This window comes from Haliotis asinina, chromosome 7 (genome assembly GCF_037392515.1).
Source record: "Haliotis asinina isolate JCU_RB_2024 chromosome 7, JCU_Hal_asi_v2, whole genome shotgun sequence".
NCBI classification, from domain to species: domain Eukaryota; kingdom Metazoa; phylum Mollusca; class Gastropoda; order Lepetellida; family Haliotidae; genus Haliotis; species Haliotis asinina.
This window is the reverse complement of record NC_090286.1, coordinates 65911175-65930107: the sequence shown is the minus strand read 5'-3', so window position 1 is coordinate 65930107 and position 18933 is coordinate 65911175. Positions and strand designations below refer to the sequence as shown.

Sequence of the window (18933 nt, the reverse complement as noted above, 5' to 3'; positions counted from 1 at the left end):
TCTTGGCACAATGAAACTACCACAACCTGATGAAGATGGAAAGTGAGTGTCTGCAGTAAACATCTATACTTCAACAACAAAACATCACTACACATCCTGAGAATATAGTGTGATCATCAGAAATGGAAAATATACAATCTCTCAAAATAGTTTAAATATAAGCATTTCTATACGTCTTGTGGAAAATAGAAAATATGCCCTGAAATGTAGTTTCTAAGATAACCATACAACTGGCTCCTGCAAGCTTGGTTTTACCACTGGTGGGACCAATTGCTTTGGATGAAGTGTGCAGAGGCAAAAGTCATAATACTATAACAATTATACTTTTGTTATTTCAAGGACTAAATCTCAGATGATAAATTAAAAAACTAACTCAGATAATGGTGATGACAATGAGTGCATGAGAGCATGGCATGAATAGTGCCATCTAGTGGGTCTGCTGCCAGTGAAACGAAACTGACAAACTAAACGTGTACTGGAATCAAAGTGATGTTTACAAGACTGGGCTAATCCCTTGTCTACTATCACTGATGGTATGTACATCCAAGTGGAGGAATTCTTCAACCAAACTACAGTGACCACAGTATTGCCTTCTAATTCATATTTAATATTTTCAAAAGAAGACAAGGAATAGTGATGGAGCTGTGTTTATACTGTTTTGATATTCAGAAATAATTGCAGAGGGACGCAAGTTCTCAACTTTTTTTTCGCTCAGCGAAATACACAAGCATACTCAAGGTCCACCTTCTGCATCTTCACTGCCTCACAGACCCTCATGCAGGAACATGCCTCACAGACCCTCATGCAGGAACATGCCTCACAGACCCTCATGCAGGAACATGCCTCACAGACCCTCATGCAGGAACATTCCTCACAGACCCTCATGCAGGAACATTCACAGCCAGGTATAACCCACAAGGCCTTCATGATGTGTGATAATTGCACTTTGGGTTGGACTTAACAGCCACGACATGAGCAGAAGAGTATGTGCTTCGTGACCAGTAGAAGGTTGAGGTCAAGGCCAGTTACTGGGTTAGTACAAATATTCAAATGTAAAGATTGTAGAGAACATCAGTCATGTGCATAACTAAAGCGTTCTTGTTGTACTGACATTGACTGTGCTCTGCACGACCTGGAGCCATGGATGCTGTAACAAAGGGTGGGAAGGGAAAATATCGTATCTACACAAAGCTCCCAGTTATAACAATAAGTACTCAAACACACAATATATATATAACACATAAATGTACAAGTTATTACACAATTCTTAGCAAAGCCAAGACTCACCTCAATGAAACAGCACATGGGGGTTGTCCTATTGCAGAAAATAATATTCATATTTTAACCTCCAAAATTATCCAAATCCCAATTGGAATCTTTCATGACTACAGACAAAGCTGGAATGGGATTATCTTTGGTGAAGGATGTCACCGCCATGTCTTGCTTCATCAAGGGAGCAATAGAACTGCATTATCTCACAGTGCAATACAGTGTAAACATCCTTGTACCCTGATTGGCTTAATTATGCAGTCCTAAACATGCATAATGGAATGTACTGTTTAAATATATATTGCCAAAGATTAACATGTCATAGGAGGATACACTTTCATTCCCAATGATACAAATTATGCTTCAACATAATTCTAAAATATATTGTTCATGAATCATTTACAACAGTGAAGATTCTTCTAACAATTGCTGTTCTACAGCTGATGGCCCTGGGTGGAAACACTGCAACAGCCGACTTGGGAACCAGGCTTTGCACTACCAATACTAACTTTGGGGACAAACCTTAGCATGACAATGCCAGGTTCTGGCACTGCATACATAGTCTAACACTGACATTATAGTACATTCTCCCTAAAACATTTAAAGCTGGTGTCCAAGATCCATCAACCCATAATAGCCACCTTGCAATGTAATACACCGCACAATGACAAGAGTTATAAGCTTATCACTGACATATGTATACGTGACCGCAACAAACGGAGGGTTGTGGAGCACATTGGGGAAGAATACTCTCTCGCTCCAGGGATACAAGCTGCCTATCTGTCTCCAGGGACTAATACAGGATCGCTGAATACAGACAGCTCTACCAACAGTTCTACCTCCAGTTATCAAAGTGCTGTTCATGATGCATACATGATGTATTCCATCTGTAACGATGATTCCATGGAGTACTGGTGCTGATAACACTTGCAAGTTTCTCAAAACATTTGTAATAATGATGAGGATTAAAATGAAGGAAGGTTAGAAAATCATATTGTCATCTGGCACTGATCACAACATCTTTACTTCTAGAGGAACAACATGTCCTCAGCGCTGCCTTGACAACCATAAACGTGTCCTTACCATCACTGAGCAACTAACATCTCGGACAATACGGCATTGTCTTGGACAAATACCATGGCAACACAGACATGTTAACAAATGTTTCCAGCAATTGGAGACTATTATCTTCATAGATAACTATCAACTGTAGTCATAACTCTTCGTCATCTTTCCAAACAATGCCAAGTGTCAATATTTTTCTCAAGATTGATATAATTTGTTTTGAAAAGTAGAGTTCAGATATTGATGGATATGAATAGTTCCAAAGTGTTGTGGAACATATTTCTACCTCTCTAACATGCTAATGTTTCCGGAAGACAGTCATGTTGTCATAGGCTGCACTGTGAGATAAAGATGGACCATGAAGAGATGATGGTGATGAAGATGGTGAATTATACACACAGTGACCACACCACAAGTTAACTCAAAGCCGATTGGTTGAGCTGCCACTTGTAACTCTGTAGTCAAGGCAATGATTGGTCCATTATTGGCCAGCACAGTATGATGTGTACATATTAAAAACTTGGTTGACACAGTGCTGAAGGTCACACTGGGTCAAGGTCACTCTGCCAGTAAACCTTTGATTGCTTTTGGTGTGGTTTCATCTTGTAAGTGTTTGGTTGTGTATCTGAAAAAAAGAATATGATAAAATAAAAACAAAATAAATTTTCATCTTATAGCATTCATTACATCTACACTATGGCATACTGTCTATATCTCACCTATAGAACTCAGTACATGTACCTTATGACTAACACTCCATATCTCACCATATAGTGTTTATAATATCTACATCATGACATAGGTCATATCTCACCTATAGCTATGCTGCTTGTGACATATGCTCCATATCTCAGATATAGCATTCAGTACACCCACACTGTGGACAAGCTCCATATCTCACCTTATAGCATTACGTACATCCACATCGTGGCATAAGCTCCATACATCATCTATAGTATTCAGTACATCCATACTGTGGCATACACTCCTACACTCTGCATCTCACCTTGTAGCATTCCGTACATCCATACTGTGGCATACGCTCCTACACTCTGTATCTCACCTTGTAGCATTCCGTACATCCATACTGTGGCATACGCTCCTACACTCCGTATCTCACCTTGTAGCATTCCGTACATCCATACTGTGGCATACGCTCCTACACTCTGTATCTCACCTTGTAGCATTCCGTACATCCATACTGTGGCATACGCTCCTACACTCCGTATCTCACCTTAAAGCATTCCGTACATCCATACTGTGGCATACGCTCCTACACTCCGTATCTCACCTTAAAGCATTCCGTACATCCATACTGTGGCATACGCTCCTACACTCCGTATCTCACCTTGTAGTATTCCGTACATCCATACTGTGGCATATGCTCCTACACTCCGTATCTCACCTTGTAGCATTCCGTACATCCATACTGTGGCATATGCTCCTACACTCCGTATCTCACCTTGTAGCATTCCGTACATCCATACTGTGGCATACGCTCCTACACTCCGTATCTCACCTTGTAGCATTCCGTACATCCATACTGTGGCATACGCTCCTACACTCTGTATCTCACCTTGTAGTATTCCGTACATCCATACTGTGGCATACGCTCCTACACTCTGTATCTCACCTTGTAGCATTCCGTACATCCATACTGTGGCATACGCTCCTACACTCTGTATCTCACCTTGTAGCATTCCGTACATCCATACTGTGGCATACGCTCCTACACTCCGTATCTCACCTTGTAGCATTCCGTACATCCATACTGTGGCATACGCTCCTACATTCCGTATCTCACCTTGTAGCATTCCGTACATCCATACTGTGGCATACGCTCCTACATTCCGTATCTCACCTTGTAGCATTCCGTACATCCATACTGTGGCATACGCTCCTACATTCCGTATCTCACCTTGTAGCATTCCGTACATCCATACTGTGGTATACGCTCCTACACTCTGTATCTCACCTTGTAGCATTCCGTACATCCATACTGTGGCATACGCTCCTACATTCCGTATCTCACCTTGTAGCATTCCGTACATCCATATCGTGGCACATGCTCCTACACTCCGTATCTCACCTTGTAGCATTCCGTACATCCATACTGTGGCATACGCTCCTACACTCCGTATCTCACCTTGAAGCATTCCGTACATCCATACTGTGGCATACGCTCCTACACTCCGTATCTCACCTTAAAGCATACCGTACATCCATACTGTGGCATACGCTCCTACACTCTGTATCTCACCTTGTAGTATTCCGTACATCCATACTGTGGCATATGCTCCTACACTCTGTATCTCACCTTGTAGTATTCCGTACATCCATACTGTGGCATACGCTCCTACGCTCTGTATCTCACCTTGTAGTATTCCGTACATCCATACTGTGGCATACGCTCCTACGCTCCGTATCTCACCTTGTAGCATTCCGTACATCCATACTGTGGCATACGCTCCTACACTCCGTATCTCACCTTGTAGCATTCCGTACATCCATACTGTGGCATACGCTCCTACACTCCGTATCTCACCTTGTAGCTTTCCGTACATCCATACTGTGGCATACACTCCTACACTCCGTATCTCACCTTGTAGCATTCCGTACATCCATACTGTGGTATACGCTCCTACACTGCGTATCTCACTGTGGCATACGCTCCTACACTCCGTATCTCACCTTGTAGCATTCCGTACATCCATACTGTGGCATACGCTCCTACACTCCGTATCTCACCTTGTAGCATTCCGTACATCCTACTGTTGCATACGCTCCTACACTGCGTATCTCACTGTGGCATACGCTCATACACTCCGTATCTAACCTTGTAGCATTCCGTACATCCATACTGTGGTATATGCTCCTACACTCCGTATCTCACCTTGTAGCATTCCGTACATCCATACTGTTGCATAGGGTCCATATCTCACCTTAAAGCATTCTGTACATTCATACTGTGGAATATCTCCATCTCTCACCTTAAAGCGTTCAATAAACCCTCCACTTTTCTGTGTCCCTGATCTTTCAAAACCTTAATAGAGCTCTTCATCTGAAAGCAAGCAAGACCTTTAATGACACAAGTGAGTAATACTAAATCAACCAAACTGTTATGTTGTATGGATTTGCTCCTAGTAGTAATGAGGCATGGAAGTGCTGCAGAGAGTAATGAAGCATTGACGTGAAGCACGTGAAAATAAAGCATGGAAGTGCTGAAGAAAGTAATGAAGCATGTAAAGGGCTGTAGGTAGTAATGAAGCATGGAACTGCTGAAGAAGGCAATGAAGCATGGAAGTGCTGAAGGAAGTAATGAAGCATGGAAGTGCTGAAGTAGGCAATGAAGCATGGAAGTGCTGAAGAAAGTAATGAAGCATGGAAGTGCTGAAGAGAGTAATGAAGCATGGAAGTACTGAAGGCAATGAAGCATGGAAGTGCTGAAGAAAGAAATGAAGCATGGAAAGGGCTGTAGGTAGTAATGAAGCATGGAAGTGCTGAAGAAAGTAATGAAGCATGGAAGTGCTGAAGAAAGTAATGAAGCATGGAAAGGGCTGTAGGTAGTAATGAAGCATGGAAGTGCTAAAGAGAGTAATGGAGCATGGAAGTGCTGCATGTAGTAATGACACATAGAAGTGCTGCAGACAGTAATGAGAAATGTAAGTGTTGAAGAGAGTAATGGAGCATGGAAGTGCTGCATGTAGTAATGACACATAGAAGTGCTGCAGATAGTAATGAGAAATGTAAGTGTTGAAGAGAGTAATGGAGCATGGAAGTGCTGCATGTAGTAATGACACATAGAAGTGCTGCAGATAGTAATGAGAAATGTAAGAGCTGAAGAGAGTAATGGAGCATGGAAGTGCTGCATGTAGTAATGAAGCATAGAAGTGCTGCAGATAGTAATGAGAAATGTAAGTGTTGAAGAGAGTAATGGAGCATGGAAGTGCTGCATGTAGTAATGACACATAGAAGTGCTGCAGATAGTAATGAGAAATGTAAGTGTTGAAGAGAGTAATGGAGCATGGAAGTGCTGCATGTAGTAATGACACATAGAAGTGCTGCAGATAGTAATGAGAAATGTAAGTGTTGAAGAGAGTAATGGAGCATGGAAGTGCTGCATGTAGTAATGACACATAGAAGTGCTGCAGATAGTAATGAGAAATGTAAGAGCTGAAGAGAGTAATGGAGCATGGAAGTGCTGCATGTAGTAATGAAGCATAGAAGTGCTGCAGATAGTAATGAGAAATGTAAGTGTTGAAGAGAGTAATGGAGCATGGAAGTGCTGCATGTAGTAATGACACATAGAAGTGCTGCAGATAGTAATGAGAAATGTAAGTGTTGAAGAGAGTAATGGAGCATGGAAGTGCTTCATGTAGTAATGACACATAGAAGTGCTGCAGATAGTAATGAGAAATGTAAGTGTTGAAGAGAGTAATGGAGCATGGAAGTGCTGCATGTAGTAATGACACATAGAAGTGCTGCAGATAGTAATGAGAAATGTAAGTGTTGAAGAGAGTAATGGAGCATGGAAGTGCTTCATGTAGTAATGACACATAGAAGTGCTGCAGATAGTAATGAGAAATGTAAGAGCTGAAGAGAGTAATGGAGCATGGAAGTGCTGCATGTAGTAATGACACATAGAAGTGCTGCAGATAGTAATGAGAAATGTAAGTGTTGAAGAGAGTAATGGAGCATGGAAGTGCTTCATGCAGTAATGACACATAGAAGTGCTGCAGATAGTAATGAGAAATGTAAGTGTTGAAGAGAGTAATGGAGCATGGAAGTGCTGCATGTAGTAATGACACATAGACGTGCTGCAGATAGTAATGAGAAATGTAAGAGCTGAAGAGAGTAATGGAGCATGGAAGTGCTGCATGTAGTAATGACACATAGAAGTGCTGCAGATAGTAATGAGAAATGTAAGTGCTGAAGAGAGTAATGGAGCATGGAAGTGCTGCATGTAGTAATGACACATAGAAGTGCTGCAGATAGTAATGAGAAATGTAAGTGCTGAAGAGAGTAATGGAGCATGGAAGTGCTGCATGTACTAATGACACATAGAAGTGCTGCAGATAGTAATGAGAAATGTAAGTGTTGAAGAGAGTAATGGAACATGGAAGTGCTGCATGTAGTAATGAAGCATAGAAGTGCTGCAGATAGTAATGAGAAATGTAAGTGTTGAAGAGAGTAATGGAGCATGGAAGTGCTGCATGTAGTAATGACACATAGAAGTGCTGCAGATAGTAATGAGAAATGTAAGTGTTGAAGAGAGTAATAGAGCATGGAAGTGCTGCATGTAGTAATGAAGCATAGAAGTGCTGCAGATAGTAATGAGAAATGTAAGTGTTGAAGAGAGTAATGGAGTATGGAAGTGCTGAAGGCAATGAAGCATGGAAGTGCTGAAGAAAGAAATGAAGCATGGAAAGGGCTGTAGGTAGTAATGAAGCATGGAAGTGCTGAAGAAAGTAATGAAGCATGGAAGTGCTGAAGAAAGTAATGAAGCATGGAAAGGGCTGTAGGTAGTAATGAAGCATGGAAGTGCTAAAGAGAGTAATGGAGCATGGAAGTGCTGCATGTAGTAATGACACATAGAAGTGCTGCAGATAGTAATGAGAAATGTAAGTGTTCAAGAGAGTAATGGAGCATGGAAGTGCTTCATGTAGTAATGAAGCATAGAAGTGCTGCAGATAGTAATGAGAAATGTAAGTGTTGAAGAGAGTAATGGAGCATGGAAGTGCTTCATGTAGTAATGACACATAGAAGTGCTGCAGATAGTAATGAGAAATGTAAGTGTTGAAGAGAGTAATGGAGCATGGAAGTGCTGCATGTAGTAATGACACATAGAAGTGCTGCAGATAGTAATGAGAAATGTAAGTGTTGAAGAGAGTAATAGAGCATGGAAGTGCTGCATGTAGTAATGAAGCATAGAAGTGCTGCAGATAGTAATGAGAAATGTAAGTGTTGAAGAGAGTAATGGAGTATGGAAGTGCTGCATGTAGTAATGAAGCATAGAAGTGCTGTGGAGAGTAATGAGAAATGTAAGTGTTGAAGAGAGTAATGGAGCATGGAAGTGCTGCATGTAGTAATGACACATAGAAGTGCTGCAGATAGTAATGAGAAATGTAAGTGCTGAAGAGAGTAATGGAGCATGGAAGTGCTGCATGTAGTAATGACACATAGAAGTGCTGCAGATAGTAATGAGAAATGTAAGTGTTGAAGAGTGAGTGAGTGAGTGAGCTTAGTTTTACGCCGCTTTTAGCAATATTCCAGCAATATCACGGCGGGGGACACCAGAAAATGGACTTCACACATTGTACCCATGTGGGGAAACGAACCCGGGTCGTCGGCGTGACGTGCGAACGCTTTAACCACTAGGCTACCCCACCGCCCCAAGTGTTGAAGAGAGTAATGGAGCATGGAAGTGCTGCATGTAGTAATGAAGCATAGAAGTGCTGCAGATAGTAATGAGAAATGTAAGTGTTGAAGAGAGTAATGGAGCATGGAAGTGCTGCATGTAGTAATGACACATAGAAGTGCTGCAGATAGTAATGAGAAATGTAAGTGTTGAAGAGAGTAATGGAGCATGGAAGTGCTGCATGTAGTAATGACACATAGAAGTGCTGCAGATAGTAATGAGAAATGTAAGTGCTGAAGAGAGTAATGGAGCATGGAAGTGCTGCATGTAGTAATGACACATAGAAGTGCTGCAGATAGTAATGAGAAATGTAAGTGCTGAAGAGAGTAATGGAGCATGGAAGTGCTGCATGTAGTAATGAAGGATAGAAGTGCTGTGGAGAGTAATGAAAGCATGGAGGTGCTGCTGACAGTCATGAAACATGGAGGTGCTGCAAGTTGTTTCCACTGAGTATCATACAGCCACATCAATGATCTCCATTTTTGTTTGAGTTTCTTTGTTGTCAATTGCCACAATCAACAATATTCCAGCTATATGGCAGCAGTCTGCAAATAATCAAGTCAGTAATCAACATGAGCATGGATCCATGCCATTGGGATACCAAGTCATTGTCTTCATCCTGTGAGTTGCATCTTATGGCAAGCATGAGTTGCTGTAGATGAAGTCCAACTCGGAAACACATATGATCAGCACTGGATTAGATCAGACATTCTAACTGGAAACTTTGGGGCTATAGAGTGCTGGGTACACAAGTACTTAGTTTTATCTGGTCCCTCTACATAATAAGAGTGTCAAAACTCACGTCAATTCCTGAAGTCTTTGCAAAGGCCCCAACTGGATGCACATGGTCATAGAGAATGATTACGCCGACCATAACTCGTAAACAGAACAACTTTGCCTCCTCACTGGTAAACCTTGAACTGTACTGGCTGCAACACAGATGTGGCCCTGATTAGCCTTGACCCATAACATGACACACACAGCTGAATGTCACACACACACACACACACACACACACACACACAAACACGGATGAATGTCACACCAGGAGACTACTCACAACTTAAACACACACACCAGGAGATCACTCACAGATGACTGTCACACAGACACAGACACACACACAGACGCACCAGGAGACCACTCATAGCTGACTGTCACACAGGCACACCTGGAGACCAGTCCCACCTGATTGTCACATAGACACACCAGGACATCACTCACAGATGACTGCCACACCAAGAGACCACTCATAGCTGAATGTCTCTCTCTCTCACGCACACACACGGCTGAATGTCACACCAGGAGACTACTCACAACTTAATGTCACAGAGACACACCAGGAGACCACTCACAGCTGAACGTGTCTCTCTCTCTCTCTCTCACGCACGCACGCACGCACGCACGCACGCACGCACGCACGCACGCACGCACGCACGCACGCACACACACACACACACACAAAAGGAAACCAGTCAATGCTGAATGTCTCTCTCACACACACCAGGAGACCACTCATGGCTGAATGTCACACAGACACATCAGGAGACCACTCACACCTGAATGTCATACATACAGACAGACTCACCAGGAGACCACTCACGTCTGACGGTCACTCAGACACACTAGGAAACCACTCATAGTTGAATGTCACACAGGCACACCTGGAGAACACTCGTGGCTGAATGTCACACAGACACATCAGGAGACCACTCACAGCTGAATGTCATACGGACACACAAGTCAGAGCTGGTTGTCACATCACACAGACACACCTGTCACAGCTGACTGTCACACCAACACACAGCAGGTCAGGACTTACGGGTTATCAATCATGACCCTACATATATTGGCCATGGTGCTGAGGACATCTGTGGTCTGTTCCACGGGCAGATCTTTGTGCTGAAACATGGAGTGCAAACACTGCAAAATGATGGCTGCTTGGTCCATTGTCAACAATTTTGGTGAATTCTGTGTATTTTAGATATTTACATACTTACCTCTTATCATAATTATATGCACACATGCCTTATTCTTCAAACTGTAGAAGTAGAGATCGAAAGCTTGCTAACCTAACACATGCCAAGGTGGTTCAAATAAAGACATCCATGTGACTGGTAAGGTCACTGCAGTCTCTCATGTGGCCATGTGGAAAATTCCTCCTTTCGTTGAGAGGGGAAGTTCTAGGTGATGTTCATCCATAAAAAATAGTGTATTAGACGTATGAAGCAGTGATTGCTTGGGGGTATGCAAGCAAACCAAAGACCATAAGAGTGAGGTGTGTAACAGGAACAATAGGTGAGGCATGCTCACAACTGGCTCGATACTAAGATCACCAGGTTCTATAAGGAAGAGAACAATGACTAGTACCTTAGTGAGTAGAGGGATGCATCAGCTGTTGAGTGACCAAAAGAGGTCCAAAACTTGAAGATCTTCAACATCCTCGACTGCCACATCTTGAAGGTAGTGGCAGGCAAAAACAGTATTGGATGTCAAAAAACAACCCTCCATATTGTAGGAATTGAACAATTTCGATGACAAGCCATTGTGGAAGCCAAAGCATAGATTTTGTGAGGATTATTTTTGCCTTGGGAGGTGGTAACCCGGCTGCGTCGTTGGCACTGAGGATGGCTGTCGGTAACCAGAGAGCCACTGTGTTCCTTATGACTTCCCCTCTGCAGCCTGACGACAGTGGGATAAAGACGGGTTTCGTTGCCTCACAACTAGCAGATGACTTGGAAATGTACACCTGCAAAGCTCTCACCGGGGAAGAGTTCCTCTGTTTCCTCATCCACTAGAGAGGTGCGATGGTGAACCTCCGATCTGGTTGCCCTGGTCCTGTAAGAGTTCTGAATGGACAGCACAATGGTGAGACTGTTCAAAGTGGATTCTTGAGATGTCAAGGGTGTGAATTTCTCTGATTTGTACTGCTGTGGCTAAAGCTAAAACAAAAGCTAACTAAAAATGCTTTATGGTTCAACTTCTTTATTATACAATGTCACAATGTTTCGAGACTTCACCTGAAGAAGAGACTAGGAACTGTCTCGAAACGTTGTGACCTCGTATAATAAAGAAGTTGAGCCATAAAGCATTTTTAGTTTGATTCCACCAACTTCTAAATGCCTTTGAAAGAACTTAAAAGGAAAGCTGTCATAACATGACATGAAGGTTCATACATGGCACCTTGTAGGTCTTACATAACAATGTTGAAGTACCAAGCAGATGGACAAAACTTCACCTTCTGGTCCCCAATTTTGAAGGCTTTCAACATGGTCTGCAACTTAGGGACCTCAGACACCAGTACATTCCACAGCAACCAATGAGGTGATAGCCGAGAGGTAGGTTGCAATGGACGAGAATTCCACAAATGTATGAGAAACGACACCAAAAATTGAGGCAAGGCCTCCATCCTGTCACACAGAATGGGTTCAAAAGTAAGCCATTTGTCATCATAAAGCCCCCTTGTTAAAACTTGATGAGCATGAGATGAGTCTTGACGCACCAATCGAATAATCTTTAGCCCTAAAAGTCCTCTGGATACGTCCCAAACACAAAGATTGAACTTCTCTGGTGTGGGTGAAGTTGACCCTGGCAGACAAACTGGGTTTGCATTGGCGAGGACATCTTAGTTTGGGGAACCAACCCCTTGTAGGCCACCTGGGGACGACCAACAGCAGTTTCAGACGAGTGGTCTGTCTTATCTTTGTGATATTTCTGCTAGTAGTACCACCGCCCAATTACCTGGAGAGGTCTGGAGATATGTATTTTGGAAGTTGCTTCATCTGGCTCATGGCGAAAAAGTCTAACATGGGCCTGTACTGGGACTGACAAACAAGACCTGAAGCATCTGGGTCCGGCGATAGCGTCTGCCAGAACTGTGAATGTACCTTGCTTGAACTACAACCTGAGCAGGATCCAGTATCTCAAACAACTGGAACATCTGATCGGGAAGACGCCATGAGCCTGTGGTCCCCTGATTGTGCATCACATACAACACAGACTGCAGATGTGCCAGCCTTGTTGCTCGTCTGGCCACAGCCCCGAGACCGTGAGGCCGCTCAGATGAGCTCCCCAACGCTGCCTAGAGGCGACCAAAAAGAGCTCCTGGGTCAAACCCTTGTGGACTTGTCTAATATCTTTACCCATTTGTCGCGAGGAATATTGACCCTGCCCTGATTGGTGATAAACAAACCTCCTTTGAAAGTGAGCCTCTGAGAAGGCTCCATGGTGACTTCTCCCAACTGATCAACCAACCAAGCTGAATGAACACTTGGAGAGTGAACTCATTCTGTTTGACTAGCCTTTGATGATCCCCATGATTCATAAGGTAGTCGTCTATGTAAGGACTGAAGTCTATCCCCCACAGATGAAGGAAGCGAGTAAGCAGAGCTGTAATGCATGTGAACAGCCATGGGGTCGAAGACATGCCGAAGGGAGTACCCACCATTGTAAATGCTCGCCATTGAAACATTTAAATAAAAATGACGGTAGGTGGGTGTGTTGGGACATGCAGGTATCTTGAACCGCAGCTGTTCCAAAGAAACCATGCTAAAATGATGAGGATCCACAAAGTAAAGATTGTTGAATACATCAATATTGTGGATCATTCTCTTTTGCCAGTGTTTTTCTTTGGGGATCAGGAAGATCTGTGAGTAAAACCCCAGATTGGTGTTGGGGCCTTGTACAAATTCGATGGCTCTCTTGTCAAGTAGAAGTTGAACTCATTCCGCTGTTAGAGGTGTGCCACTGCTGGTAGATACCGCTCCTGGTATTGGAGCTGGTGAGCTCTGTCCAACTAAAGCGCCTTGTCCAGCAGGTGAGCCAGTGAAAGTGAGACAGTGAGTCTGCAATATTCCAGCTATATGGAAGCAGTCTGTAAATAATAAAGTCTGGACCAGACAATCCACTGTTAAACAGCCTGATCATCAATCTGTACAAATGGGAACCGATAACATCTGTCAACCAAGTCAGCAATCCTGAGCACCCGATCCCGTTGGTCGCCTCTAATGTCATGGCATGCCTATTCTACCCAGGATCTTCATGAGTTTGTGCCAGAGAAAGTTGAATCTGACATCCTCTAGTTTCCATTTCCCATGGTAATTGTTGAAATCTCTTCAGTTGAAACACCAAGTGCCATGTCTAACAGCTATACACACGAAGACGCACTAGTAGGAATGCTAGATGATCCAATGGGTCGCTGGGATAGGTTGGCCCTCCAAGTCTTCCACGTGTTGATAGGCAGACGACATTCTCCTGTGATGTTTCTGTTACGTAAGTCTCTTTTTAGCCACATGTAAATGAGCCTTGAACTAGTCAGTAGATAACACGCCACACTCCGCACACATGGAATACCATGTGCACTGAGAAGTTGGGACCGTGTTCAACTTGAGACCGTGACATTTTACACAGAGAATGGGGCATTAAGTGTGCTAAAATGCAAGCGGAAAAAACATTAATTAAACTGCGTCAAAGGTAAAGCGGTATCAGAAACAAACACAACGCAAACACGACCCCGCCTAAACCATACTGGTTTAGTCGATTGGTAAGTCACGTGGGACCGCCATTTTGACTGCACACACAACAAATCGCTGTCAAAAAAGTACAGAAAAAAGGAACATGAAGCGCCCTCCCCTACCGCGAGAGGTATGAACAATAGAGAGTGATACATGAGGACCCACAATCCAAGATATTGAAACACAAACCAAAAATCACGAAGTCAACCATAAAGCGCGAGAGCAGAACTGGTGAGTGAAAAACCAATTGACAAGAACACTGGTGATTGCATTCCTATTCAAAGTTACCAAACTAAACCATCCCAGGTAGTCAACAACAAATATTGACCACAAGGCAAAATATACGGCCAGCAGTCAAAGATAAACCTACAGTAGGACGATCACATGAGAGACCACAGTGACCTTACCAGTCACACAGATGTCTTCAATCGAACCAACTTGGCAAGTGTTAGCTTAGCAAGCTTTCAATCTCAACTTCTGCAGTCTGTTTTCGAAGAGTAAGTGTGCATATAATGATGATAAAAATCACTGTCATTCTTTGTGACATATTTCACTGTAATACCCATCTTTCATTGTGAAGCACTCTACTTTTCACTGTAATACCCATCTTTCATTGTGAAGCATTCTACATTTCACTGTAATACCCATCTTTCATTGTGAAGCATTCTACATTTCACTGTAATACCCATCTTTCATTGTGAAGCATTCTACTTTTCACTGTAATACCCATCTTTCATTGTGAAGCACTCTACATTTCACTGTAATACCCATCTTTCATTGTGAAGCATTCTACATTTCACTGTAATACCCATCTTTCATTGTGAAGCATTCTACATTTCACTTTAATACCCATATTTCATTGTGAAGCATTCTACATTTCACTGTAATACCCATCTTTCATTGTGAAGCACTCTACATTTCACTGTAATACCCATCTTTCATTGTGAAGCATTCTACTTTTCACTGTAATACCCATCTTTCATTGTGAAGCACTCTACATTTCACTGCAATACCCATCTTTCATTGTGAAGCACTCTACATTTCACTGTAATACCCATCTTTCATTGTGAAGCATTCTACATTTCACTGTAATACCCATCTTTCATTGTGAAGCATTCTACATTTCACTGTAATACCCATCTTTCATTGTGAAGCATTCTACTTTTCACTGTAATACCCATCTTTCATTGTGAAGCATTCTACATTTCACTGTAATACCCATCTTTCATTGTGAAGCACTCTACATTTCACTGTAATACCCATCTTTCATTGTGAAGCATTCTACATTTCACTGTAATACCCATCTTTCATTGTGAAGCATTCTAAATTTCACTGCAATACCCATCTTTCATTGTGAAGCATTCTACATTTCACTGTAATACCCATCTTTCATTGTGAAGCATTCTACTTTTCACTGTAATACCCATCTTTCATTGTGAAGCACTCTACATTTCACTGTAATACCCATCTTTCATTGTGAAGCATTCTACATTTCACTGTAATACCCATCTTTCATTGTGAAGCATTCTACTTTTCACTGTAATACCCATCTTTCATTGTGAAGCACTCTACATTTCACTGTAATACCCATCTTTCATTGTGAAGCACTCTACATTTCACTGTAATACCCATATTTCATTGTGAAGCATTCTACATTTCACTGTAATACCCATCTTTCATTGTGAAGCATTCTAAATTTCACTGTAATACCCATCTTTCATTGTGAAGCATTCTACTTTTCACTGTAATACCCATCTTTCATTGTGAAGCACTCTACATTTCACTGTAATACCCATCTTTCATTGTGAAGCACTCTACATTTCACTGTAATACCCATCTTTCATTGTGAAGCATTCTACATTTCACTGTAATACCCATCTTTCATTGTGAAGCATTCTACATTTCACTGCAATACCCATCTTTCATTGTGAAGCATTCTACATTTCACTGTAATACCCATCTTTCATTGTGAAGCATTGTCTCCATTTCACTGTAATACCCATCTTTCATTGTGAAGCACTCTACATTTCACTGTAATACCCATCTTTCATTGTGAAGCATTGTCTACATTTCACTGTAATACCCATCTTTCATTGTGAAGCACTCTACTTTTCACTGTAATACCCATCTTTCATTGTGAAGCATTGTCTACATTTCACTGTAATACCCATCTTTCATTGTGAAGCACTCTACATTTCACTGTAATACCCATCTTTCATTGTGAAGCACTCTACTTTTCACTGTAATACCCATCTTTCATTGTGAAGCACTCTACATTTCACTGTAATACCCATCTTTCATTGTGAAGCATTTTACATTTCACTGTAATACCCATCTTTCATTGTGAAGCATTCTACATTTCACTGTAATACCCATATTTCATTGTGAAGCATTCTACATTTCACTGTAATACCCATCTTTCATTGTGAAGCACTCTACATTTCACTGTAATACCCATCTTTCATTGTGAAGCATTCTACTTTTCACTGTAATACCCATCTTTCATTGTGAAGCATTGTCTACATTTCACTGTAATACCCATCTTTCATTGTGAAGCACTCTATATTTCACTGTAATACCCATCTTTCATTGTGAAGCATTCTACATTTCACTGCAATACCCATCTTTCATTGTGAAGCATTGTCTACATTTCACTGTAATACCCATCTTTCATTGTGAAGCACTCTACATTTCACTGTAATACCCATCTTTCATTGTGAAGCATTCTACATTTCACTTTAATACCCATCTTTCATTGTGAGGCATTCCACATTTCACTGTAATACCCATCTTTCATTGTGAAGCATTCTACATTTCAATGCAATACCCATCTTTCATTGTGAAGCATTCTACTTTTCACTGTAATACCCATCTTTCATTGTGAAGCACTCTAGTGTAGCACTCTACATTTCACTGTAATACCCATCTTTCATTGTGAAGCACTCTACATTTCACTGTAATACCCATCTTTCATTGTGAAGCACTCTACATTTCACTGTAATACCCATCTTTCATTGTGAAGCATTGTCTACATTTCACTGTAATACCCATCTTTCATTGTGAAGCACTCTACATTTCACTGTAATACCCATATTTCATTGTGAAGCATTTGTCTACATTTCACTGTAATACCCATCTTTCATTGTGAAGCACTCTACATTTCACTGTAATACCCATCCTTCATTGTGAAGCACTGTCTACATTTCACTGTAATACCCATCTTTCATTGTGAAGCACTCTACATTTCACTGCAATACACATCTTTCATTGTGAAGCATTGTCTACATTTCACTGTAATACCCATCTTTCATTGTGAAGCATTGTCTACATTTCACTGTAATACCCATCTTTCATTGTGAAGCATTGTCTACATTTCACTGTAATACCCATCTTTCATTGTGAAGCACTCTACATTTCACTTTAATACCCATCTTTCATTGTGAAGCACTCTACATTTCACTGTAATACCCATCTTTCATTGTGAAGCATTGTCTACATTTCACTGTAATACCCATCTTTCATTGTGAAGCACTCTACATTTCACTGTAATACCCATCTTTCATTGTGAAGCATTCTACATTTCAATGCAATACCCATCTTTCATTGTGAAGCATTCTACATTTCAATGCAATACCCATCTTTCATTGTGAAGCATTCTACTTTTCACTGTAATACCCATCTTTCATTGTGAAGCACTCTACATTTCACTGTAATACCCATCTTTCATTGTGAAGCACTCTACATTTCACTGTAATACCCATCTTTCATTGTGAAGCACTCTACATTTCACTGCAATACCCATCTTTCATTGTGAAGCATTCTACATTTCACTGTAATACCCATCTTTCACTGTGAAGCATTCTACATTTCACTGTAATACCCATTTTTCATTGTGAAGCACTCTACATTTCACTGCAATACCCATCTTTCATTGTGAAGCATTCTACATTTCACTGTAATACCCATCTTTCATTGTGAAGCACTCTACATTTCACTGTAATACCCATCTTTCATTGTGAAGCACTCTACATTTCACTGTAATAGCAATCTTTCATTGTGAAGCACTCTACATTTCACTGTAATACCCATCTTTCATTGTGAAGCACTCTACATTTCACTGTAATACTAATCTTTCATTGTGAAGCACTCTACATTTCACTGTACTACCTATCTTTCATTGTGAAGCATTCTACATTTCACTTTAATACCCATCTTTCATTGTGAAGCATTTTACATTTCACTGTAATACCCATCTTTCATTGTGAAGCATTCTACATTTCAATGCAATACCCATCTTTCATTGTGAAGCATTCTACTTTTCACTGTAATACCCATCTTTCATTGTGAAGCACTCTACTTTTCACTGTAATACCCATCTTTCATTGTGAAGCACTCTACATTTCACTGTAATACCCATCTTTCATTGTGTAGCACTCTACATTTCAGTGTAATACCCATCTTTCATTGTGAAGCATTCTACATTTCACTGTAATACCCATCTTTCATTGTGAAGCATTCTACATTTCACTGTAATACCCATCTTTCATTGTGAAGCACTCTACATTTCACTGTAATACCCATCTTTCATTGTGAAGCATTCTACATTTCACTGTAATACCCATCTTTCATTGTGAAGCATTCTACATTTCACTTTAATACCCATCTTTC

General features: G+C 41.3%; 1 protein-coding gene across 2 annotated transcripts in view; it reads right to left on the bottom strand.

Annotated features, from left to right (window-relative positions):
- Positions 1-315: 315 nt before the first annotated feature.
- LOC137290889 (CYFIP-related Rac1 interactor B-like) overlaps positions 316-18933 on the bottom strand; it is a 40913-nt gene continuing 22295 nt past the window's right edge. Inside the window, exons 8-11 of one of the 2 annotated variants that reach the window (XM_067822059.1) lie at positions 10575-10654; positions 9555-9681; positions 5325-5395; positions 316-2959 (exon numbers count right to left, since the gene is read on the bottom strand). In XM_067822059.1, coding sequence (XP_067678160.1) covers positions 2893-2959; positions 5325-5395; positions 9555-9681; positions 10575-10654 — 345 coding nt within the window. In that variant the 3' untranslated portion in view covers positions 316-2892. The remainder of the gene's footprint in view (positions 2960-5324; positions 5396-9554; positions 9682-10574; positions 10655-18933) is intronic. The other variant, XM_067822060.1, reaches the window with a different exon arrangement.